The sequence below is a fragment of the Macaca mulatta genome, chromosome 5, assembly GCF_049350105.2.
Source record: "Macaca mulatta isolate MMU2019108-1 chromosome 5, T2T-MMU8v2.0, whole genome shotgun sequence".
NCBI classification, from domain to species: Eukaryota; Metazoa; Chordata; class Mammalia; order Primates; family Cercopithecidae; genus Macaca; species Macaca mulatta.
The window spans coordinates 40,608,458-40,634,624 of NC_133410.1; the positions used below are offsets into that span (position 1 = coordinate 40,608,458).

The following is a 26,167-nucleotide window of genomic DNA, read 5'->3' on the forward strand; positions in this document are numbered from 1 at the left end:
GTTATTTTTAGTCAGTAGCTGTGCCCCCCCTCCCCGGGGGCGGAGCGGCCCGCCAAGGTGGGGAGGAGAAGAAGCTCCTGGCGTCTCCGCGCTCGCTCCCGCGGGGCACTCGCGGCGCGTTGGAGCCCGGGCGGCTCTGGGAACAGCTGCCGCGGCGTCCTCTAGCAGCTCGCGGCTCTCCCGGGACCTGTGCCGGCCGGGGGCGGGGAGAGGCGGGGAGGGGAGGCCGGCGGGCGGGAAGGGGCGGGGAGCGCGCTCCTGCGGCGGCGGCGGCGGCGGCGGCGGCGGCGGCCGTCCTCATCCCGGCGCTCGAGCGGACGCGGGGCTGCGCAAATGGCTTGTCCCGCTCTCGGTCTGGAAGCTCTTCAGCCCCTGCAGCCCGAGCCGCCCCCCGAGCCCGCCTTCTCCGAGGCGCAGAAGTGGATCGAGGTAGGTGCGGGTGGCTGGCGGGCGGCCTTGCACTGGCGCCCTGAGCCACGGACCCGCGCACGCTCGGACCGCAGGTCCAGCCTCGCCTTCCCCCAACCCCCCCGCTTTCTTTTGCCGGCTGCTCCAGGTCACCCCTTGGGCCTCGGCGAGCTGCGAAACCCTAGCGCTTTGGCACGGGAATCCCGGGCCAGGGTGGGCGTGAAAGGGGACACTGCAGTCTAGCTGCGCGTGAGGGCAGGAAGGGATCCCCTGCGCCTCCATCCTTCCTGCCCGCTGGCCTCACAAATCTCAGCTCGCGCCGCTTCCAGGCGCTGCCAAGGGAAGCGCAGTGCTAGCAAAGCGTTGCAAAGGCGCAGGAAGCGCGAGTCCCCAGAGACTTCACCGGTGCTCGCATTTCGGGGTATCTTGCTTCTGGTCCCACATTTCGCCCCTTGCCCTCCTACCCGCACCTTTCCGGAGCGGAGTTGGCGGTGTCTCCACGGAGGCGCATACCCACTGGAGCCTCTTGCTGTATTCCTGGCACCGGGTCAGGTGTGAGGCTGGCACCGTGCGCAGGGCCGGGGTAGCCTGCAAGACCCACCTGCGAGCACGCATCCGCATAGACGCTGCCCAGCCTTTGGCGACACCCGCCCCTCTCCATCCCAGGGTCGGCAGGGTCGGTTCCGAAGTACGGGGTACCCGGTCTGGTTGGCATATTTCACTTCTTAAATGACTCGTTGGCAGGCCAGAGAAATCACTGGAGCTCTCGGCTCAGTCCAGGAAGCGCTCGCTGGGTGATCCTGATTCACGATATCTATCAGTAGATGCAGCTTGGTAGCCCCAAGCTCCCGAAATGACCTGTCTGCGGGGTTCAGGACGCTTGAAGAGCATGAAGGGGAAAGGTGACCCCCCTATGATTAGTGCAAGGAGCCTCTGCTTCGATGGGTGGCCTTTCTGGAGGCTTAGTGGAAGGTATGAATTTGGCCTTGTTTCCCTCAGTGACAAGCAGCCCTCTTTGCCTGGTAGTTCAGAGGAGGAAGTGTACCGCTAAATCATGACCCAGCAGTGTTGAAGCTTCCAGAATTCCGCCTGTCACTTAGTGACTCTCTACTCCGTTCAGCATCGTGGTTCTCAAGAAGCTGCTAGAGTAACAGAGCTCCAAGTACAGATTTAAGCCTGCTGAGCTTCCTGCAGAAACCACCCTCACTTAATGTTGCTCTCCTGCTCCAGCCAGAGAGCTGTACCCTACAGGGTTAACCTGCTTCCCGCAAGCAAGAGTGCTACTTAAGAGTTTAGAAACATCTATTTGAAAATAGGGCTCAAGAAACAAAACAATGAACATGAGGGTTGTCTTGCTGAAAGCCCCAGGCATGTCTCATAATTTCATAGCTCACCATCAGACGAGAAAAAGACCTTGGCTTTTTTATTTTTGATATGTGGCTGGAACGGTTTGGCGTGTGACAGGTGCCTCTCTCTGTGTTGCATATTTAGGCTCCCAGGATACACAGGAAGCATTTGTAGTTACTGGCTTGGTGCAGAGTTGGATAACTATTTTTCAGGTTCTTGAACTTTAAAATTCTCAGGAGAGATTTCGAGTGTGGGTAGGGGTAAGGGGAGGATCTAGAAGGAGAACAGTCTTACTATTCTTGAAGGCAAGTGATTTATTCTCAATTTCCTTAACTGTGAGTATCGTTGACATATTCTCTTTTAAAAAAATGTATTGTGGTATAAGTTACACACGTAAAGGTGCACACACCTGAAGTTTACACCTCCATGAATTTTGACATATGTATATTACTATAGCCCCCACCTAAATCAAGATACAAAATGTCTCCTTTGGCCCAGATTACAGTTTGCTTTTAAGAGGTAGTATATTTCAGGCTATTATGCAGTGCAGAGTATTAGCTTTAATATCACGTTTAAGAAAAGGAAGAAGAGATTCCTTAAGAAAGTAGAGCCTCATTAAGCCCTATAGACAGTTTGGCATTGTTCTTGATGCTTTACCATTCATACCAATTTAAGAATGTTAAAACCGTAATGGGGCATGCGTGGCTTTAGGACCAGGCATCCCAGGCGAGCTGCATGTGCATTATTGAATTGAAGGCCTATCTCCTTTCAATTGTTGGGTTCAGTTTCAGGGAAAGGAGAGCTTCCCCCTCCCAGGCTTTATAAAAAGGTAATTGCTCCAGGGGAAAGATAGAGACCTCCCCCTTCCTTCCCAGAGGTTCTTCTTGAAATGTAAATGCTGTGTCTGCAAACCAGGGGAACCCAGGAGTTGTAACAGATGGTTTTGCATGCAGTTGCCTTGTGAACAAAGATTCCTCAGCTAATATAGCAATAATGTAGTACTTAGGGCCAGCGAATTCCCGGGGGAGGGGGGGGGATTGTTATCTCGAGACAGTTGCAGCTCCTCTAGGGGCCCCATTGTCTCTGGCAACATCTTCATTGGTAGGGCTTTGTTTTTACTTTTATTCAGTTGGTGATTAAATTTCCCATAGGTTTTTTTTTTTTCTTTCTTCTTTTTGAGTAGTCGGGAATTTCACCCTTTCATAAAAATGTTCCTTTGGGTGGAGCAAGTTAATAAACAAACTTTGCTGCTTGTCTCGCCTTGGTTCTCGGTCTTCCTTGAGTCATGGATTGGCAAGAAAACATTCATTCTTAATAAAGGCTCAGGGAACCAGCTCCAGGACGTAACTTGTTAGTGAGGAATTTCTCGGCCTGCAGCCTTGGCTATTTGAGGACCATGTTACTGGGCAGGAAATGTGGCCTGGGAACCATTCCCCCACCTCAGCCCCCCTCCCCTCACTCCTTCCTTAGCTGGCAAAGGTGAAAGCTCTAATGGAGCTCTAGATGGTCACAGACCATGTGGGGACAGCCCTGTAACACTCCTAGTGACTTTTTATAGCTGTAGGAGCAGGCTGCACATCTTACTGTGTGTTTGGGAAGACTCCTAGAGGAGACAGCAAACTTGAAGTAGTAACTCTGGCTAGCAGCAGGCAGGGGAGTGACTAACTTCTTTCCATACTACTTTTCTAGAAGGCCTTAGTAACAACAAAATAACTAAGAGTTATTATTGAGAGCATCCATAAAACAGGATACTAATAACAGCTCCTATTTCATAGGAGTGCTGTCAGGATTAAATCAATTAATATATTTAAAATGCTTCAAACAGTGCCCAGTACATAGGAAGTGCTGTGTAAGTATGGTTAGTAGTAGTAGTACCATTATTATTACCACTGCTGTTACTTTTACTACTACTATTATCATTATGCTCATTATTACTACTATTGCTATTGCTATTGTTTTTTCCGTTGTTAATAACAACTAAGGTTGATTTTGAAAGAAATGATTCAGAATACCAAATTTCCAGGGTAGAAAATATGATTTAATTGCCTACTGATTTCATCCTGTTATCTCACTCTGTTAACTCTGGATACCTGGAGTAGAAGTTAACTAGATGCTACATGTCACTCTAATTTGCACTAAAAGTGACTTGGGGATCAGAGAAAAACCTTTAATATCTACTCATAAAATGATCTTGGTAGTCCATCAAAGCTTAGAAAATTATTCCTCAATATTATGCTGAATATGTAAGTTTAATGTGTAATCTTTGTTACCAAACTCCTAGCAGAATGTTCAATGCCTCTCCTCTTGTAGATGATCTAATATTAAATCATTATACAAATAATGGGTCCAAATGTTCATCTAAATGCAGCAGAGTTTTATTCACTGAAGTTGTGTCAACTGCTAGGAATAAGAGTAATTCTTCCATTGATTTGCTTTCCCTCTTCCTCCCTTCTTTTATTCTTTCCTTCTTTTTTTCTGGTGGCATTTATTGAGTTACAAGAGTTTATTGGTAGGTTAGATGACTCTGATTTTCCTGATTCCCCGCTTCTCTTGGCCTCACCACCCACAACAATATTTATCTGTTCTAATCTGTGGTTCTTCTTTTCAATGCCAAACACTTTCTGAAGAAACAGATGTCCTTCAGCTTGGTTTCGGTTATGATTTGGAACAGGTTCCCAGGCCTTTAGGGAGGGACTGGAAATTTCAACCCAACTCAGCCTTATTTCTCAACTTGAGAAGTTCCTGGACTCCTTTACCTTCAATCAGAGTGTGCCCATGGGGCTTGGTGATGAATACAATCTTATTGGTGACCTAATCCATACTTCACAAGAGTGAGAACTAGTGCTGGAAGGGATCAGTTTCTCATTTTGGTTCATTCCCTGCTGCCCACATAGAATTGTTTTCTTATTCAGCTGGGACCTAATTCTGAAGATTAAAAACACTGAGGGTATCATAGCTCTCCAAGACTGAAAGATGCTTGTGTTGTTTGGCAATAGGGAAAATTTATGAATAGCTTTTGAGATAATTTAGCATTTAATGGCCAGTAACATATGACATTTGTGATGTAATACCATAAGTTATACATGTAGTCATTCTAATTCTCCACCTCTGTAGGGACTAGACTCTTAACATCTTTTTCTCCCAACAGGTAGTTAACTTTGCAGATGGTCCTCCAGCTCTGCATAAATTGCCAAGGAAGAGGAAGAAAAAACTTTTCTGGCTGGATCAAGGAAGGAGTAGTGGTCTGAATAGATATGTAAATGAGAGCAGGCGGCATCTTTCTCACAATGACATTTAAATAGTCTAGCTTGTTTGTATACAAGAGCAGCTATGACACAATGCTGTCACATGGTAGGAAAACAGTGAGGTCCCACAGATTTGGGGAAAGGGGACGCGGAATGGGAGGTGGAGCTGGCACTTCTTGCCCCGGCATCTCCCTGGAAACCAGTTGCATCAGGCGAGCTCCAAAGGGCAGACTGAGCACTGGCTACCAAGAAAGGGAAGGCTGAGCATGTGTTCCCAGCCACTGGGTCTCTTGGCCTCCTGTTCTCCGCCGACGGATGACAATAGAGCCATGATGTAGACAGTTGGCCTTGATTCTGTGGGTGGCAGTCAGTGCTAGGTGGGACTAGGAAGCTCTAGGAGTACTAGAAATTGGCCTGGCAGCTTCTCTTTTTGCTTTAGACCATTCTGAAGCTTAAAAGCATCATAGTTGGAGGATAACATGATGATAAAAATTATGGCAATGATGCTGATGTTGCTGATGATAAAAGGTACTATTTATTGAGTGCTTATTATGTGCCTGCTAAAGTCTATGTACAGTTGGCCCCCCAAGTGGTGCAAAATACATTTTGTATTTTGGCCTTGATTTTCATGGTTCAGGACAGAATCAGTTAACACTGGTTGATTTTTGACCAAACTATTCTCACTGGAATTAGATTTTCCTTTTAGGCCCAGTTCACTGTTCTGAGATTTTTAAAAAGGCACAGTACAATTTTGTAATAGAACACCTCATATATTCCTTAGGATGTGTGTGTGTTTACATTTGAGGCAGAAGAAAGGTATCAGATATGATCTTTTCTGAAGGAAGGGTAGGGTGGAAAAAAGGATGACTTCAGTGCTATTAAATGACGAAAGGAAGGGATAATAGAACTTTGGTTTTAAGTGATTGAGAAATATAAAAATAGCCTAAACTAGAGGGCTAAAGATAATATAGGGGAAAAATAGTTCTTAAAAAAATGATAGAATAATTTGAAAGACTTCTGCCTGGACATGAGATGTTACATTTCAAGGAGGAATGATGCAATGGAATTCAGTTCTACTGTGATAAAATTCCATGTTTGCAATATTGAAAACAACACTTCCAAAGAGACACCCTCATACGTCTAACCCTGATGGGATGTGTATTAGTTTGTTTACACACTGCTATAAAGATACGACCTGAGACTGGGTAATTTATAAAGAAAGGAGGTTTAATTGACTTACAGTTCCATGTGGCTGGGGAGGCCTCAAGAAACTTATGATTGTCATGGAAGGCAAAGGGAAGCAAGACAGGTCTTATATGGTGGCAGGAGAGGGACAGCAAGTGAAGACGGAACTGCCAAACGCTTTTAAAACCATTAACTTTCATGAGAACTCACTCACCATCATGAGAACAGCATGGGGGAAACCGCCCCCATGATCCAATTGCCTCACCCCTGACATGGGGGGATTACAACTGGAGATGAGATTTGGGTAGGGACACAGAGCCAAACCTTATCAGGATGGCTAGTGTATCTCAGGGAATTACCTTTGGCATCAGGAAAAGGACAGATGATGTAGTCATATAAGATGCACCTAAGAAATAACTTGGCTGACACCTTTTCCCACTGTCAGCAAAACTGTGCTCTATGCTGAGACCTTAAGAATAAAATATTGGTTAGGGTGGGAAAGCGCCATGTTTCCGCTGCCCTGCATTTTGCCTGTGAGAGTTACTCTTGTGTGGCTATTGGAGGCTGCAGCTTGGCCTCCTGGTCAGTGTAAGTTAGGGACTGCCCCACCCATTCATCCCTAGATAGCCCATTAGGAGGCCATGGAGGAATACACCTGCACTTGCTTTTAAAGTCAAGGTCAGCTGGGTGCGGTGGCTCCCGCTGAGGTTGAGGTGGGCAGATCACCAGGTCAGGAGATCGAGACCATTCTGGCTAACACAGTGAAACCCTGTCTCTACTAAAAAAAAAAAAAAAATCAGCTGGGCTTGGTGGTGGGCACCTGTAGTCCCAGCTACTCGAGAGGTTGAGGCAGGAGAATGGCGTGAACCTGGGAGGCTGAGCTTGTAGTGAGCCGAGATTATGCCACTGCACTCCAGCCTGGGCGACAGTGCAAGACTCCATCTCAAAAAAAAAAAAAAAAAAAAAAAAATCAAGGTCAAGAACAGAAGGACTTGTGGCTTTTTCATTTTCATGACCGAACAGTGTTAAAAAAAATTCCTCAGCCTTATTTTTTTTACCAAGTGTGTTCACCAAATGGGTCTGCAACAAGTGAGGAACTGAAATTATATTTATTGCGATCAGTACATCACTATCTTTTTCTCCCCTCAGAAGTGTTTAAAAAATATTTTGAACAATTATTTTAATTGAATATCTTACTACAATTGAAATTGAATGAAAGCTACAATAAGCTCAGTCAAATTGTTAAAATATGAAAATAATTATTTGGGAGGCTTGGCTATCACTCATTTGTAAGTTTGCTTCAGTATAAACAGCAACAAAAATAAGCATTAATATTTTAATGTGTGAAAGTGTGGTTTCAAAAATTATTTCCTGAAAAGTGTTTACTGAGCTCCAACAATGTGCAGCATAGTGCTAGGCATAGTGTTAGTTAATGAACAAAATAAACATAGTTCCTGCCCTCATGAAATATACAATGTGGCGGGCGGTGGGGGAGGGACAGAGAGATTAAACAATACATATATAATTACAATTTGAAATACATACGATGAAGACAAAGAATGGGGCAGGGGGGCTTAAGAGAAAAGTACTCTTTAAAAAGACAAGGATTCTTAGTGAAAGTAAGATTTAAGCTAAGACCACTGAAGAATCCTAAGCAGGAGAATTTGATTGATGATGATTTATTGAGAAAAGGGCTTGCGTTGGATGCAAAGCATACTTTTATTATTATTGTGTATTGAAACAAGGTAGGGTAGAAGCACTCTTAAATTTCTCTAGGTCTGTTAAAGGTAGATGTGTGTTGGTGGTGGGGCAGGGGGTGAAGGTACCTGCCTTGGAAGTTCTTGAATATTCCTTGCAGGCCACTCAGAGTTTGCATGTAGATCCACTGTCCATTTTACATCTGAGGCACAGATAAGAACTCTTCTAAGAAAAATACAGAGAGGACTTTGGGATTTGTGTTTGAGCCTAGACTCTGTATTAAAATTCTTGGACAAAACAGAGGCTGTAGAGGCTGTACTCCACTCTTAGTAGGAAGGGGCTGCGGGAAATCTGCTTGCTTTTCAGGGAGGGAAGGTAGCCATTTTGTGTGAGACTTTGGGTGGTGACCCACAGATGTTTTCTCATTTGGGAACTTTCCCCAGATTCTTCCAAATAAGGGGGCTTTATAAACTAATAAAGCCAGGTGCCCTTTGGGAGCCTCATAAATTGTAAATCCTGGAGGTCTCTGACTGAGATTCCTTTCAACACTTGAACGCACCATTCTTAGACCCCCCTCCCCCATCTTCCCAGTCTAACATGGCTGCTAGAGAGTCGTGATCATATCACCTTTCCAGGAAGCTGGATGCAGGCAAGGCAAGTGAAGAGTGCATCCTTCCCATGTAAGGTGCCTTCCGGGAAATCCTTTCTGACATACCGGCTACTATTTTATTGCCCAGAACTTCAGGAACATGGCCCTTTCTGGGTGTAGGAGAGACTCTGGAGAAGGGTCTTTTACCCCAGGCAGGAGTAATGCTCAGATAATATTCTTGAGTTCTATTCTTCAGGGAAAAGGGGAGGATGGCTATTGGGATAGCCACACCGTGGAATGCCCCTTCTCCACTTCTCCAGGGACAAATCCTTTCAAGACAGAGCTTAAACATGACTGCCTCTGCAGCACGGTCCCTGATTCCTCTAAGCTCATTAATCCTTCCCTTCTCTGTGCACACCTGAGCCTCAGTTTTTGCCTTTTTTAGAAAAGTTGCCATATTTTATTATCATGAATGTGTGTGTGCGTGTGCGTGTGTGTGTGTGTGTGTGTAGGGGGAGATTTGACTCCTTTGGTGAACCTCAGAACCCTGTGGCCAAGACTGGGTCTTAGTCATCACCCCGTTCCCTCCTTGTTTCAGCCAGGCTGTACCTCGCTAGGGCCCCACAGCCACATTTCCCCACTGCCTGAGCGCTTTCTCAGTGAGTCTGTGCCCAGCTACAGTTGCCTGATTGGCACTTGGACTCGGCTGTGGCAGAGAAAATAGACTCTGTTGCTGCCCTGACAGGAAGCAAAGTGTGTGCGCGCGCGTGTGTGTGTGTGTGTGTGTGTGTGTGTGTGTGTGTGTGTGTTTGAGTGATTAAAAAAAGCAGTTTACCCAATAGTTGCCTGGAGACAGTCAGCGATTGGACACTCAGAGGGTGATTTCTCTGTTGGTCCTTGGGTGAAGATATTCTTTAGGGTGCTAAGCCTCCCTTCAAGTTGGACTGGCTCCTTGAACTTGGAGTTCCTGGCTGCAAGCCTGGAGAGCAGACATCTCTTTTCTTTAAGTAAACATGCCCCCAGCATTTGGCCCTGGGACTCTCACCTTCTCTTTCTTTCCCTAAGTCAAAGCAAACCTCTTTTTCACCTGTTATAGAAGTGTAGCTAATTCCCACTTCTTAGGATTAGGGAAAGATAGAGCACTTCCAGTGATAGTGAATCTAAAAAGAAATGGAAGAATTTTTATTATAGTGGTCACCTGTATGGGTTCTTATTAGGCAGGTATTTTTAAAGGAAAATAACCCAAAATGGCTGACTAGTAGCTGGTGTGAGTAAACGACCACGGCTGTGACTGTTAATTGTCATGACCCAGTGGGAGCACTGAGAAATAGCATCCCCTTCTCCTTTACATGGAAAAAGAAAAAAGTTGCCTGTGGAGCTGAATGTTGTCATCAGCCAACAGATGGGGTTGCCACCTGTTCCCTAAGGGACCATGCAATATGTCATAAATAGGAGGGGCCAGTGGCCAGTAGAAGCCTGATTCATTATGCTGTTAGAGTTGACAGAGTGTGATAATAGTGATAAAAATGGCTAGTTCAGTGCCAAATAAAAATAACAGCAAACACACTTCTGGAACACTTACCACATACAAGTGGTAGTCTAGGTGCTTGCTTGAGTTCATGAGGTGGTACATTATATATAGAACAAACACCTAGCACAAAATGGGAGCACGGAAATGGTAACTGATATGCTTGGAGCCACACAGATCATCAGTGGCAGAGCTGGGATTTGAACCCAGGCAAACTGGTTCCAGAGCTTGGACTGGTGACGTCTGTGTCCCGCTGCCTTATCCTTAACAACTGCTCAGTATATATTTACTCATTGGAAAAAGTACCTTTGCGGACCCGTTAGAAGTAAAAGCGATTTGGGTCCCAAAAAGTATTTGGGACCCGTTAGAAGTAAAAGCGAAACTTCTAAAAAGATCATGATCCCAAGTAACTACCTAACCAAGCAGGTGACTTGCCTCTCTCCCTCTCTCTCTCCATTCCCTTAATGGTTCAAGATGCTGTTTATTGAGCATCTTCTATATACATAGCACTGTTAGTTGTGAGGAAACAATTTCTTCTGTATGGCTCCCAAGCACACTTTCTGAAACTGGAGCCCTTTCAATGTTTTTTTTTTTTTTTTTTTTTTTTTGAGACGGAGTCTCACGCTGTTGCCCAGGCTGGAGTGCAGTGGCGCGATCTCGGCTCACTGCAAGCTCCGCCTCCTGGGTTCACGCCATTCTCCTGCCTCAGCCTCCTGAGTAGCTAGGACTACAGGCGCCCGCCACCGCGCCCGGCTAATTTTTTGTATTTTTAGTAGAGACGGGGTTTCACTGTGGTCTCGATCTCCTGACCTCGTGATCCGCCCGCCTCGGCCTCCCAAAGTGCTGGGATTACAGCCTTTCAATGTTTTTAAAAAGATAAATGTCAGGAGGGTGGTTAGGACTATGATGAAAAATCATTACAGGAGCCCAATGAACCATCGTCAGTGGGTGGAACCATTTTTATTCCCTTTCACTTCACATCCCCTCCCCCAACCTTTTTGTCCTTGATTGGGACCTGACGCCCCCACTGGATTCAAAGAGTCCTCGATGCTGAGATCCAGACTGGAATGATTATAAACAAGGGGAAGGAAAATGTGGATTTAGGGCGTCTCCCTGCCAGGCACTGTTAGGTTCTTTGCATATGGTATTCTGTTTGGTCTTTGTGTAACACAGATATCTGCTGCCCCCTGTCCCAGTTTGAGGTTCTCTACTGTGCCTGTTTCAATAAATTTCACTCATGTTAAGACTGGCAGGCCTGATCCCATGTAGCTCCTGAGTCCCCACATGGTACCCACATGATAGTCCTTCTTTTGGCCTCATCTGGCACCTCCCAACAGCAGCTCCACTCTTAGACCTCTCGCGTGGCACAGGTTCTGGTGTTCTGAACAAATACAGTTGGCTATTTTATAATGTGGGTTTCTGTAATGAGGATTATTACATATGCGATTGGGAAATAGGAGAAGCATGCTTGGAAAGGTGCAAGTTGCGATGGTTCGTGTGAGAATTTTATGAGCACTTGCGTATTTTATACCACCAAATAGCAGTAGTTGAAAACAAAATAGGATAGTAGAAGTGAACACAACCAGCCAGGAGGTGAACACCCCTCTTCTTGCTCTAGACTCCATTTAGCTTTGTGTTGATTGAAAGGTCTGGTTTTCCCAGATCTTTCTGCATTTTCCTCTTATCTCCATAACACAGCAGCCTCGGTCTTTCCTCACACCCTTCCACCATGCACTCTGGCCCCTGCCTTTTTGTGAAATCCTCCGTTCTGTAATAGGAAATAGAAAACATCTTTTTATCTGTGCTGGTAATTTTTAGTGTTCTTGTTTTTGTTAGGGCTCTGGTTGCAAAGCTGAATGGGGTTTGGGCCTTTTACATGAACTCTGTATTTTCCATAAGCCCTGTTATTTTTAGTGTGTGATTTTGTAGGATACAAGGTTTTTGGCTGGCTGTCTTAGTTTGGGACATTATTCATACATTTACAGGAATATGGATACTGTTTTATGGTAGAAATACTTAGATATTAATATTTTGTGTGGATAGTATCTCTCACACACTCACCCACACAGATGCATAAAACAATACCTTAAAGATTCCCAGTGCTGGAGCCTGGGATCTCGGGTCATATGGAAAACTTTTTCTTTAGAAATTTCACATTTCCTTTCTGCTGTCAGAAGACCTTGGACAACATTTCCAGGAGAAGCTTCTCTTGCCTTTGGAGGAGGTAGTTGAATATTGTCCGTGTGTGTGTTTTTCTGATCCATTTTTCTTTGGGATTTTGTGCCTGGGTACTACATAAAGCAGCACTCTTTTCACCCAGGGAACCTACAGGAGTTACTTATTGTGAGTGAGAAACTCAAGTGAGTTGGAAATGAGGAAACTGAGACTTGAGGGTTGGCGATTTGTCTGCGGGTCAGTGACTTCTTGGCTGCAATTGTTCCTGTTCTCTGGAGCCCTGTCTACACTAGTATATGAGTATTGGCAATTTGTCTCAGTTTGGGACATCATTCATTCATTCATCATATAGTTATTGAGCATGTCCTAGGGACTCAGTAGTATGAGAGACAAATGTGGGATTTCCATTCCATCTGGAAGGACGTATGCTGAGCACAGAATCACACGTGTGATGCATGTTCAGAAAGGGAAGAGCAAGTTGGTCTGGAACACGAAGAGGACTGGGATCTCCTTTGGTCTAAGGGGCAACAGGACAGCCTCTCTGAGGAAGTGCTATGTAAGCCGAGACCCCAAGGATGAGCAGGGGTTGGCCAGCAAAAATGAGCAAGAAATCACGTTCTAGGCCGACACTTAAGGCTGTGTGGAGACTCTAATGGAAGAGCTGAAGGAGACCAGTGAGGGAGGAGCTTTGGGAGTCGGTACAAGGGAGGTGCAGGATGAAGCTGGAGTGTCCTGCAGGAAAGCTGCATGGTCCTGGCACCGAAGATAGGAATCCTCTGTGCTGCTTGGCCTGGCCTGGGCCATGGCTGGCCTTGTCTGGGAGGACAGCAGTTGGATTTTCTCCAAACTCTTTCAAATTACTATAGTTCCTGACAAAAGAATAGAAACATAGCTAACATTTATGAGAGCTTATGGCCTGGCAAACTCTGTCCTAAGCACCTAACTTTTCAACCATCCTATGAGCTAGCTACAAACTCTATTACTACCATCAAATGTAGAAATGAGTGAATGGCTAAGGGTTATACAGTCATTAGATGGTAGAGCTGATCTTCAAACTCATGCAGTCTGGCTGCTTTACCTATACTCCTAACCACCATGCTATGGGGTATGATATGGTTTGGATTTATGTCCCTGCTCAAATCCATGTTGAATTGTAATCCTCAGTGTTGGAGGAGGTGCCTGGTGGGAGGTGATTGGATCATGGGGGCAAATTTCCCACTTGCTGTTCTTGTGATAGTGAGGGCGCTCTCATGAGATCTGGTTGTTTAAAAGTATGTAGCACCTCCCCCTGCTCTCTCTTCCTCCTGCTCCTACCATGCAGGACATGCCTGCTTCCCCTTCTGCCATGATTGTAAGTTTCCTGTGTCTCCCCAGCCATGCTTCCTGTAGAGCCTGCAGGACTGTAAGCCAATTAAACCTTTTTTTGTTATAAATTACCCAGCCTCAGGTAGTTTTATATAGCAATGTGAGAATGGACTAATACAGGGTGCAAATTCTGGCTGTTGGCCAAGGGTGTCCGTGAGGGATATTGATGAGGGGGAACAGCAGTAAAGAGCTGGGGGCAGGAGGGTAGAGGTAGGGGATGCCTAAGGATGCTGGAGGCCAGTGTTGGCTTTAGACATGTTTTCTATATTTTAAAAGAAACTCCAAAAATAAGTCCTCTCACCTTGACAGTTGTTGCCATCTGGGAAGGACAGTGATTGTGTACAAAGAGGGCTCCAGGCATCTCCCAAACCTCACATTCTAATGTGTAGGGACTCTGGTTCCCAAGCAGCCTGATGAACCCTGGTATTGCTCTGACATGATAGGCCACTCATTTTTAACTGCCATCAAGAGTTGTAAGTAGTATAATATATTTAAAAATGTATTTCTTATTTGATTTTAAACTCTGTGTGTGTGTTTAATAATTTTTTCATTCAATTTTTGTTTTGTTTTAGTTAGCATTCTTATGGTTGCAAGCAACAGAAATCCAACCAAAACTGGCTCTAAAAAATAGACAGTTGATTGCTCATTGACGGTCTGGAGGTAGATCCCTACTTCAGATAAAGGCTGACTCAGCAGCTCAATGATATCAGTAAGGACCTGGATTTTCTCTGTCTTTCCACCGTGCTGTGCACTGTGTGGCTTTATGCTCTGGCTTTACATGGGGCCTCCACACCTGCCCTACCCCACTTCAGAAGGTCCAGGCTTTTCCACTGAGGGCTGGCTGGGAAAGAGTGACTCCAGTCCTCAAGTTCTCTTTACACCCTGGGCAGAGAAAGAGAAAGAGAACACATTCCTCATTCACGATCACCAGGGGAATAGATGAGTTGATTAGCCTAAGCCAATCAGACTTCACCTGGTCCATCCCTATCAAAGATGCTGGCTGCTACCCAACAGAGAAGCAGTGAATTCCCTAGAGGAAAATCTGGGTGCTTTTAGTAGAAGAATGGGTAAAGTGGATGCCAAAGAGGCTACCACCAATTGTTACTAACATTTTATTAAAAATTTGGTAATATACATGAACACACACAGATAATAAGGGAAGGAAGGAAATAATTAAAATGAACTATTCAGAACAGTGACTACTTCTTGGAGGGGAGTATAAGATTATAAGCTGGGAGTGGTTAAAAAGAGGCATTAATAGATTGTTTTATTCATATTTTTACAAGACTAGAACAGTGCTATTTTTAGAGATATCGCTGAATGTCAAGTGCCAAACCCACACCTAATTGGTTCTGTTAGGTGTAAAAATGCAATTGAACAAACTGGATTGATTTTTGAACTGTTGATTAAAAAATAAAAATGTTCATTCTGGGTACTTCAACTCTCTTTTCTTCTCAATATATATGAACCTTTACACTGAATTATTGTAGCTTTAAAAAGATGTTAGAAATGACAGTATCCAATACCAGTATCTGATTTGTTTTTTCCCATTTAATTTCATATTTCTCAGGTAAAGATATATATTTTTTGGAGCCTGAAGCCTAGAAATAGCAAAACCATGCAGTTGCTGTTCATCGGACACTCTGGGTCCGGGGGTGTGCAGCTCTGTGCCTGAGCAGTCCCCAGGCATGTGGGGCCTTTCTAAAAGTGGATACAGCGGCTGTTGCCCACTGATCCTCTGTGCTGAGTGACCCAGATTGGCACAGCGCAGCTGGGTTCTACCAGGGCGAGTACGGGAAAGAGGAGTAAAAATAAAAACTGGTTGGATGGCTTAGGTGGAGTCAGGATACTTGAAAGCTCACAGGTTACTTTGCTGATTCTTGGGCAGATTTTTCCTTTTTTCTTTTTTGAGGGGATAGTGATGATTCCAATAACAGTTTTCTAGGTTTCTTGGATTTGTCAAAATAGTTTCATACAGAACAGCAAAATGAAGTGAGGGGTGCTTTTTCTATATGTAGAAAATATGTTTTTTTTGAGATGAGAACGTTTTGCCCTTGACATGAGTTTCTTATTTACTCTATTCAACATTCAAGTCTTTAATAAACTTTTCCCCAAAGGTATCTCTTTTATGGAGTTACTTTCTGAATGAAGACATTTCTGTCTTTTTTTGTTAATAGAATGAAATGTACTTGCCATTATAGTTTCTATATAGTTTTCTATGTTATCTAAGAAAAATGAGTAACAGTGTTTAGGTATGGTGTCAAGGTATCCACCCAGAGTAGTCGTTCAATCTCTGCCACTGTTTGGCATTTTGACATTTGTGTTTTTAAAGTATGGATATGCTAATTTTTGAAGCTTTGGTCCGTACTATTAGAAATTTTGAGGTTTTTATTTTTGGTGTTTGACCAAGAGATTTTTTTTAATGCAAAAGCAGATTTTATGTAATGTTTTCCTCAGTTATGGATAGCTTTGATAAACTACATGAAATTTTTTCCCTCCTGAATGCTTTGTGGCTTTTAATGTAATCATCTCTCTGTGATCTGTAGACCAATAATGAAATCTCCAAATGGCCTTTGCGTTGCAATAGCAACTGAAAAGAATATTAAATATTTATACTTAAAATATATGGGACATGTGGATATAACTTCTTTTAAAGATAAAATATCCTTAAAATACCTTAGTGGTAGGAATATCCTAGTTAAGACACTTTTCTGGGAAAAATAATTTTCTGGAGTGTTTACATCATGACACTAATTTGGAATAAGCGTTCTTCTAAGAAATTTCTTATGTTTTCATTCATTAAGTTATTTACAAAATCTATTAACAGACTGCTAATAGCTATGGGTTTCCTTTTGGGGTGATGGAAATGTTCTGGAATTAGATAGTGGTGATAGTTGCCCGTATGTAGTACTTAGTGAAAAACTAAAAAATGTTTAATTATAAAAGGGTGAATTTGATGGTATCTGAGTTATATCTTAACAAAAAATCTGCTAAGAGTTCTTAATGTTTTAAGCATGATTTTGAGCTCCCAAGATACGTAAACAAGCACATGAAATTAAGACTTCCAGATGTATGTACAATAATGCAGCATAACAAACCACCCCCAAAACCAGTGGCAGATAGCAATGGTATATTTTATTTTTCTTGCTTATGGGTTGAAGGGGGTCAGCTTGAGCAGCTCTGCTTCAAGTTGTGGGTTGGCTGTACTTGGCTCAAGGCTGTGGGTTACGTTCAAGTCTGTTTCATGTGTCTCCTTTCTTCTTGGACCAGAGGCTACCTGGGAGATGCTCTCTTTATGGCAAATGAATGACAGGTGCACCAGAACCCAGCCAAAACCATGCAACAAATGGATTTAAAGTCTCCACTTGCATCACATCTACTCACATTCCACTGCAAAAGCAAGTGATGTGGCCAAGCCCACAGTCAGTGGGGCAGGGAAAGGCATTCCACTCACAGTGGGAGGGGAGGGGAGTGGATATTTTTCCAGCAATACTCTCATCTACCACAAAGTCTGTTCAGGGTTCCTTGGTGCTGCAAAGGAAGATGTGAACATTCTCCCTGGGTACTGGAATGTTTAAGAGATGGGCATTGGGTTCCTTGGTGTCTTGGTTTGTTTTCTGTTGTTATAACTAAATACCACAGGCTGGGTAATGTACAAAGAAAATAAACTTATTTCTTACAATTCTGGAGACTGGGAAGTCCAAGGTCAAGGGGCTGCATATAGTGAGGGGCGTTCTTGCTAGTGGAGACTGCAGAATCCCGAGGTGGTGCGGGGCATCACATGGCAAGAAGGGCTCACTAGAGATGGCCAAACTGGTTTTGGTAAGAGACCCACTCTCGTGATAACTAACCCACTCCCTTGGTAACCCATTAATCCAGTAATTCATGAATGAATTAATCCAATCATGAGGGCCGAATGCTCGTGACCAAATCACCTCCCAGAGGTTCTATTTTTCAACACTGCTGCACTGGGGACCAAGTTTTCAACACATGAATTTTGGGGTACACACTTAAGTCATAGCACTTGGGTTGAGTCTTGAAAAATTAGCAAGCATTGTCAGTTGCATGGGACAGTAAGGGTGAGGAGAGGTGACAGCAACAGCTAGACCTTGAAGGTAGCATGAGCAGAGGCATGGAGGTGTGTGGTAGCAGAGTGCACTTGGGAAGCAGCAGAGCTGGGACATAGCATTTGGAGAGTGCTGCTGGAAGAAGACGCACTGGGTCACATCAGCAGAGGCCTTGTGTGCCATGCCTGAGGGTTTGGTGCTGGAATTAAATGGGCTGGGCTCACAGTCAGCCTGAATCACAAACTTGGCTCTGCCATTTACTAATGCTGTGACTGTGGGGGAAGTTATTTGGCCTCTCTGTGCTTTACCTCTTAATCTGTGAAATGGTGAGGGTAGTTTTAGCTACCTTGTGAATTGTGATTAGGATTAAATAAATTAATATACTCAGTGCTTGATATAAAGTCAAGTGCTCAATAAGTTTTAGCTGCTGTTAGTATTTTTTAATGGAGTTTAGATTTTATTTGTAAGCAGTGGGGTATGACTTAAAAGTAAGAAAGGGATGTGATTATATTTTGGCAAGATGATGTTGGTGGTAGTGTAGGAGATGATTACGATGGCCAGCATGGAAGCAGGGAGGCCATAGGGTTGTTGCAATAATAGAGGTAAGAGATGATGATGGCAACATCAATGGGAATGAATGTGAGAGATGTTAAAGGCGTAGAAATGATGAGATTTAGTGACTGAGTGGATATGTGAGGCGAGAGAAACAGAGAAATCCAGGGAAAGGAGGAACAAAAGATTGTAGTAGGATTTGTTCTGTATTTAAGGATGGGAGAGACTTGGACATATTAGAAGGCCTTGACGAAGGGGTAGAGAGGGAGCCATTGATTATATAACAATGAGAAGGAATGATGGATAAAACAAGTTCCCGAGACATTCAGAGAGGGAGTTAAGAGTAGATGTACATAGTAGAAGGGACACTTTAGATACTTGTCAAGAAAACTGTTAAAAGTTTTTTGATGCTGATTTAGTTATTGGTGCATAATAAGTTATCTCAAAACACAGTAGCTTAAACCAACAAATATTTATTATTTTATAGTTTCTATGAGTCAGAAATTTGGGAATGATTAGTTAGCTGGTTCTGGCTCAGGTTTTTCTTGAGGTCGCAAACAAGATATTGGCTAGGGCAGGTGTCGTCTGAAGGCTTGACTGAAGCTGGAAGATGTGCTTCTAAGATGGCTTCCTCATGTACCTGTATGCAGGAGGCCTCAGTACTTTGCTGGCTGTTGGCAGGAGGTAGTAGTTCCTGTCATCTAGGCCTCCCTGTAAGGCTGCTTGTATGTCCTTATAACATGGCAGCTGATTTCCCCTAGAGTGAATGATTCAGGAGAGCGAAAAGGAGGGCATGGTAGGACCTGGCTTCAGACTTCACATGTCACCATATCTACCAACTTATCTGCCACTGTATCGGCCACCATAGCTTCCTAAGAAGTTAGTCACTAAGTACAGCCCACACCCAAGAGGAGAGGAATTAGGCTCCACCTTTTGAAAGGAGGAGTATCAAAGAATTTGTGGACATATTTTAAAACCATCATAAGTGGCTATGCAGTTAATATGTAATTTTAACTGTAACTGGTCATTTATCATGTTTCATATATAAGGGATTCAATATTAGATATTCTGATACTAAGTCATTTGTCTAGTCCAGTCTATTTAGATAAATGGTGAGGGTAAGATAGTCTATCTAGATATATTGTCCAAAATAGGTCTAGTATTTTATTTATTTATTTTTATTTTTATTTTTTTGAGACAGTTTCACTGTGTCACCCAGGTTGGAGTGCAGTGACGCAATCTTGGCTCACTGTAACCTCCGTCTCCCAGGTTGAGGCAATTCTCCTGCCTCAGCCTCCTGAGTAGCTGAGATTACAGGTGTGCATTATCAAACCTGGTAGATTTTTGTATTTTTAGTAGAGATGGGGTTTTGCCATGTTGGCCAGGCTGGTCTCATACTCCCTGACCTCAACCTCAGGTGATCCACCCGTTTTGGCCTCCCGAAGTGCTAAGATTACAGGTGTTAGCCACGATGCCCAGCCAGGTCTAGTATTTTAAACACAACCACCATCACCATCACCACCAACACCAAACAATACAGGAATAAAAATGCTTCCACTCTGGAATCCCAGCTGATACAGGTAATCACTGGTAATATGCACGATTTATATTGAAACTCATGTTACTGAAACTTTTGATTAATTCTGGAACCTATTATTCAAACAAAATCTTACAGAGATTTGATATCTTCTTTTCTTTTCTTTCTTCTTTCTTGTAGAGATGGGATCTCACTTTGTTGCCTAGGTGGCCTTGATCTCCTCCTGGCTTCTAGCAATCCTGCCTTGGCCTCCCAAAGTGTTGGGATTACAGGCATGAGCCACTGCGCCAAGCCTGAGATTTGATTTAATATTTTCTTTTCTTTTCTTTTTTAAAAATAAGCATGTAATAATAATTACTGCCTCCCTGCTAGTGAATAGCTCTGGCTCAGCAGTTCTCAACTGTGGCTACACATTAGAATTATTTGGGAGCTTTTGATTTAAAATGATCTGGATCAGGGCCTGAGCATTGTTATTTTATAGACGTTTTCCCCCGAGTGATTGCAATGTACAGCCAGGGTGGAGAACACAGCAGATGACAAAACAAGTGAGTAAGTTGTACTGGGTGATACTGGCAGATCTAAGATTTAAAACTTGTTTGAATGATTATGTGGGGGTGTGTGAAGCGATGTGCATCCTGGGAATACAGTTATATTTTTTCTGCCAACAACATCATTCCTAGTTCACATGATGGAATAAAATAATCAGTATTTTATGGTGCACTCTAAAGAGTAGTAGAATGTTCTAGATACCTGAGCAAATTTGACCACAGCTTCTTTAGGAGAATCATATTTTCTGCACTGAATCACAGATATCCCTGAGTGTAAAGTCACATCACAATCAGTCATTCTCCTTTGTATGAATGTCCTCATTTATTCATTTATTCACTAAACAGATCTTGAACACTTACTGTGTGCCAGGTAGGTACATTTAATGTCCAAGGCACTGAATGCCAGACACTGAATGCCCAAGGAAGAACTTAACCTTATTCTTAACCTAATATCTTAATATAGATTCTAGCACCAAGTCAGTGATTCTCTGTCCCATAGAGGAGACAAACAGGTGCACAAAAGTGGAGGCCAAGATAATGAAACTTAAATAACTGTACAGCACAGCACCAACCAATCAGAGCAGACCCAGTCACAGTAGTGCCCGCCATGGTGAATACTGGCTGTCTGTCAGCTCCAAGTATTGGTAATACCAAGTGCAATGTTTTATATACCTAAAGAGGAATGTAAACAAGAGGGAGCAGAGAGAAGGGAACCACTTTTATAATTCCAAATTCATGTTTCCCTCACAGAGGGAGCTGAATTGGTGTGGTTGGCTATACCAGTTTTCCATCCCGTCCTGTATACATACCCCTTGCCACGTGACTGCAGTTCTTCTCCCTGAAGAGGTGGAGTCTGTTTCCTGACTCCTTGGATGTGGGCAGGCCCTCTGACTTGCTTTGGCCAGTAGAATGCAGCAGAAGTGATGAGGTACCCATTCCAAGCTTAGGCTGTAAGACACCTTGGGTAATTCTGCTTGTTCTTGCTCCTCTGTCATCACTGTGACAAGATGCCCGAGATAGCCTGCTGGAGGATGAGAGACCTGGACAAAGCCAAGTTGCCCCTCTTGCCCCAGACAAAGCTGTCCTAGATCAGCTAATAGCCAGCCAGCACCTACAGTGAAGTTTCTCAGCAGAAGCACTTTGCCGTTAGGGGTTGGATCATTGTTTGTTTTGGGGAGTTGTTCATTTTAGGATGGTTAGCATCATCCCTGGCCTCTACTCACCGGATCGCAGTATTATGCCCCCTGCCAAAGGTATGACAACCAAAAATGTCTCCAGACATTGCCAAATGCCCCCGAGGGGCAAAACAGCCTCTGGTTGAGAACTTATGCTCCAAACTTATGAGTGTGTCCAGCTAAGATCAGCAGCGCTACCTAGTTTCTGACCGCAGATACATGAGCAGTAAATGCCTAGTGTTGTTTACCACTGAAGCGTGTGGTTATTTGTCTCATAGCATTGTTGTGGAATAGGTAGCTAATACAGTGATCAAAAGCATGGAAACATGGAAGTGGGAGATGGAACTGGACAATTGGAAGTAGTTCAGTTGGGTGGGAACTTGACAAGTAGATTTGTAGGTGGAGTTGGGTTAGTGTGAAGTACAGAAGACGCTAGAAAGCTAGGGTAGGCTGTATCCATGGAGACTTTAGGTGCCTTGGCATGAATTGGGGACTTGGTTATTCATGGGCAGGGGGAGGGGTGCTGTCAGAGGTTTTAGTTATGTATTTATAGCTGAGGAAAAAGGGTTATCAGTCTGTACTGTAGGCAGCAGTAGGGAGGGGGAATTGGAAGCAGGAGGGAAGGCTCTGCAGTAGTTCGGTTGATTCATACATAAGGCCTGAATTAGGGAATTGGGAGAATGATCATAGGTGTGGAAAGGAGGGGAGGGCTCTGAGGCACGTTTGGTGTAAAATGGATACAACTTGGTAACCTGTACATTGCTACCTTTGCATATTTGGTTTCCCCTGTCTCAAAGGCTCCCTCTTCTCCAGTGGTGCTCTACTCAACCGTCAATACTCAGTTCAACCCTCGGGGAAGTCTTTTTGCTAGTCTTCCATGTCTTGTGAAGGCAGAGTTTATATGGCTATATGGCTGTCACCTTTGTTTTTTTGATACAGAGTCTCGCTACCATCGCCCAGCCTGGAGTGCAGTGGTGCAATCTCGGCTCACTGCAGCCTCCACCACCTGGGCTCAAGCAGTCCTCCCACCTCAGCCACCCAAGTAGCTGGGACTGCAGGTGCATGCCAGCACCTGGTTATCTTTTGGTATTTTTTAAGAGGTGGGGTCTTACCACATTAGCCAGGCTGGTCTTAAGCTCCTGGGCTCAAGTGATTCACCTGCCTCAGCCTCCCAAAGTGTTGGGATTACAGATGTGAACCACTATGCCCAGCCATGCTAATCTTTTTATCATTGAATTGTCCATCTTATATTTGAACTAATAATCAGTTGTAAGTCTGTCTCTTCCATATTGTTAGCTGCTAATTCACTTATTAAGCACCCTTTCTATGTTTGGCCTGGTGGTAGGTGCTTGGGACACAGTGGTGAGTTAGAGAGATATAATTGCTGATTTCTTGAAGCATATGGTCTAGTCTCCCCACTAGATAAACAGGCAATTACTGTACATGCTGTAATGGGGGAAGTAAAGAAGGGTTTAGGAACATACAGGACAGACAGCCTGGAATGTGTGGGTGCCAGTGAAGACCTCATGAGAGCAAAGTGATGAAGGGGTAGGATGTGGTGTAGGGAGGAGTTAAAACCAGGGAACTGTGGGCTTTGTGGCTCTGGATTAAGAGAAAACGGCACATTTGAGGAAAAGAAGAAAATTCAACATCATTGTAAATGGTCTTGTAAACTATGATCAGAGCTGTGTTGGGAAAAATCACTGATTGATTTTCAATCCTGCTGCAGAACAGAACCATTGTATGGTGCTTTTAATAGTAGAGAGACCTGGGCCCCACTCCAAGCCTGTTTAATTACTATGACCAGAGCATGTGGCTCGGAGATACACACACACACACACACACTATATATATATATGTATGTGTATGTATGTATGTAAGGCTCCGTAGGTGATTCTGGTGTGTGACCAGGGTTGAGAGCTGTAGGGCTACGTGGAGAGCAAGAACTAGAGTAGAGGAGCAAGACTGGAGGCAGGGACACCAGAGAGACAAAGAGTAATCCAGGTGGTGATTATGGAAGTTCAACCCAGAGTAGTTCAAGTGGGACTGGAGAAAGCATGTATAGATTAAGAGATAGGGCCGGGCGCGGTGGCGCAAGCCTGTAATCCCAGCACTTTGGGAGGCCGAGACGGGCGGATCACGAGGTCAGGAGATCGAGACCATCCTGGCTAACACAATGAAACCCCGTCTCCACTAAAAATACAAAAAAATTAGCCGGGCGTGGTGGCGGCGCCTGTAGTCCCAGCTACTCGGGAGGCTGAGGCAGGAGAATGGCGGGAACCCGGGAGGCGGAGCTTGCAGTGAGCCGAGATCGCGCCACTGCACTCCAGCCTGGGCGACAGAGCGAGACTCCGCCTCAAAAAAAAAAAAAAAAAAAGATTAAGAGATATTAGGAGTTAGAACACATAGCACTTAAGGTTGATTGAATGTAGGGGCCTGGAGGGGCGCAGTTCAAGAAAGGCTCCCAGTTTCCGGCACAACCACGGAGTGGAAGGTTGTGCTTGTCACTGATCTAGGAAATGTTAGAGGAGGAGCAGTTATTTAATGAGAAAGGTAAGGTTTTTAGGTTTCAGGTGAGTTTGAGATGCTCGTGGAACCTCCAAATAGCATTGTCCATTAGTTTATTGACTATAAGAGTCTGGAGTTCAGGAGATGTATCTAGCCCGGGGAACTATAGGTCAGCACCGTCCATCTTACTTACACTGGAGCCCATGAAAATGAATGAAATTGACCAGGGAGCAGGTGAAAAGTAAAAAGAGAACTGTAAAGAATAACATTTAAGGGATGAATAGAAAGAGGAACCTGCAGAGAAACTGAGATAGGGAAGTCAGAAACGTTGACAATTAAGTGGGAGAACTCCTAGTTGTTAAATGTTGAAGACAACTAATAGTATCAGAAGCTAAGGCAAGAGGAGTTTTCAAGAAGGAAGGGAGGAACACAATTGTCAGATGCTGCCAGGAAGGTAAATAAGGAACTGAAAAGTGACTGCTGAATATGGCTGAAAAGGTTGTTAGAGATCTAGGCTGGAGTCATTTCAGTGGAATGGTGGGGCAGAAGCCAGACTGCAGGGGGCTGAACAGTGAGTAGGAGGTGAGAGGGGTTAGACAGGGAGGGGTCCTTCACATTACGTCCTACTTTCTTGGCCATCACAGAATCCTCAACAGTCAATAAACTTTGAATAAGTGAAAGTGTGGGTATTGGAAGAGTAAGGATTAAGTTGATGCAACATTTTTAGCCTGACTGGTTGGGCACATGGCAGTGGCATTTGCTGAGATTTGAAGCAAAACCAGAAGAAAGGGCTGAGCTTGGTTTTGTGTGTTAGATATGCAAAGGAGAAGATGCTAAGTGTAGTTGTAGATATACTAAGTTTGGTGCTCTTTTTCTGATTATTCTGTAAGTATAGCATTGTCTTCGAAGTCACTCCAAATACTACCAAGTATTACTTGGTGTTGATCAGAAGTAGGATTTCCCCTCAACTTTGTATGCTTGAAAACGTGATAGAACTTGAAAAAAAGAGGAAATATAGGAATTTAAGAAAAAAGTCTGAACAGCATCATTTGGGGATATAAGTGAAGCAGAACTGATAGAAAGGGGAACACATCCTCTTTGCCTGAGGAAGTTGGACTAGTTCTACCTCTGTTATGGCATTTAAAAATTGTATATTTAATTTTTCAGTGTATTTAACTTCTCTTTGTCCTCTTGAAGTTGGGAACATTCGGTGGTACTCTGAACCAGTGGATAATTGTGACCTGGCGCTGTGCCTCTTGGGCCAGCTTTTGTTTCCTTAATGAATGCACTTCCTTCATCTGTTAGTGATAAGCAGGCAAGTGAAGAATTCTTATCTGCATCTATGGATTGAACATCTGTTTCTATTCCACTGTGTTTCAGTTTTAACTTCTTTGCTTAGAAATTAATATGAGCAAGTGAGCCTCCTCTTTTGTAAAGTCATTTTGGATTGAGAGTATTTGTTATCTGAGCATTTTATATGCATTAAATTGATAATTTAGAATTTTTTCTAATATTTTGAGTGATGCAGAAATCATCATCATGGGTTCTCTTAAATGCCTGTGACAGTGGGTTTATTAAAAAAATGTAATTTGCGCATGGAGATTATTGGAGGGATACCAAATTTATCCTATGGGTGTTCAATTTTGTCAGAGAGTTATGATAAATTTTATTCTGCATATTAAAAATGTTCAAGAAAGGAAAGCAAAAAATCACCATGGCAACTCAGTAGAATACCATTATTTTGTTTTTCTGAAAGGAAAATTCTAAATCTGAGTAATGAGGTATGAGAAAAGAGCAGTGCAGATTGTGTCTCTGGCTTCCAGGAAGTGAGCTCATAAAAGAATGGATTTGATGCCCTGGGTGACTCAGTGTTATTTAGGGCCCCATTTCTTTTTTCTCATAAGGAAGAGCTATAAAAAGGTGGCATATATATTGACACTACTAAAACAGATCTGCCAAAGAGCCTGTTGAATTTTTCTTTATTATGCAACTTTTTGGAGCCAACTGTGAGTGTCAAGGCTGAGAATGAATGGAGAGCTGTAGGGGTTGGTGGGGGAAGGTTCTTAAGATGTCATCACACCACTTTTGACACTTCAACACTGAAAGAGTGCTACTAGGGTGAGTTTGATTAGAATGATTCTGGCAGAGTGTCAAAAAAGAAACAATACATAGTCAATGAATTGATACATTGATCAGTAGTAAAAAGTAGAACCTGCCGGGCGCGGTGGCTCACGCCTGTA

At 43.7% G+C, this 26,167-nt stretch overlaps 1 protein-coding gene across 30 annotated transcripts in view; it reads left to right on the forward strand.

The window, feature by feature from the left end:
* Positions 1 to 293: 293 nt before the first annotated feature.
* Positions 294 to 26,167, forward strand: part of LIMCH1 (LIM and calponin homology domains 1) — a 342,574-nt gene continuing 316,700 nt past the window's right edge. For all 30 annotated transcript variants that reach the window (XM_078003331.1, XM_078003333.1, XM_078003335.1 and 27 more), the window contains exon 1: positions 294 to 429. In XM_078003331.1, coding sequence (XP_077859457.1) covers positions 334 to 429 — 96 coding nt within the window. In that variant the 5' untranslated portion in view covers positions 294 to 333. The remainder of the gene's footprint in view (positions 430 to 26,167) is intronic.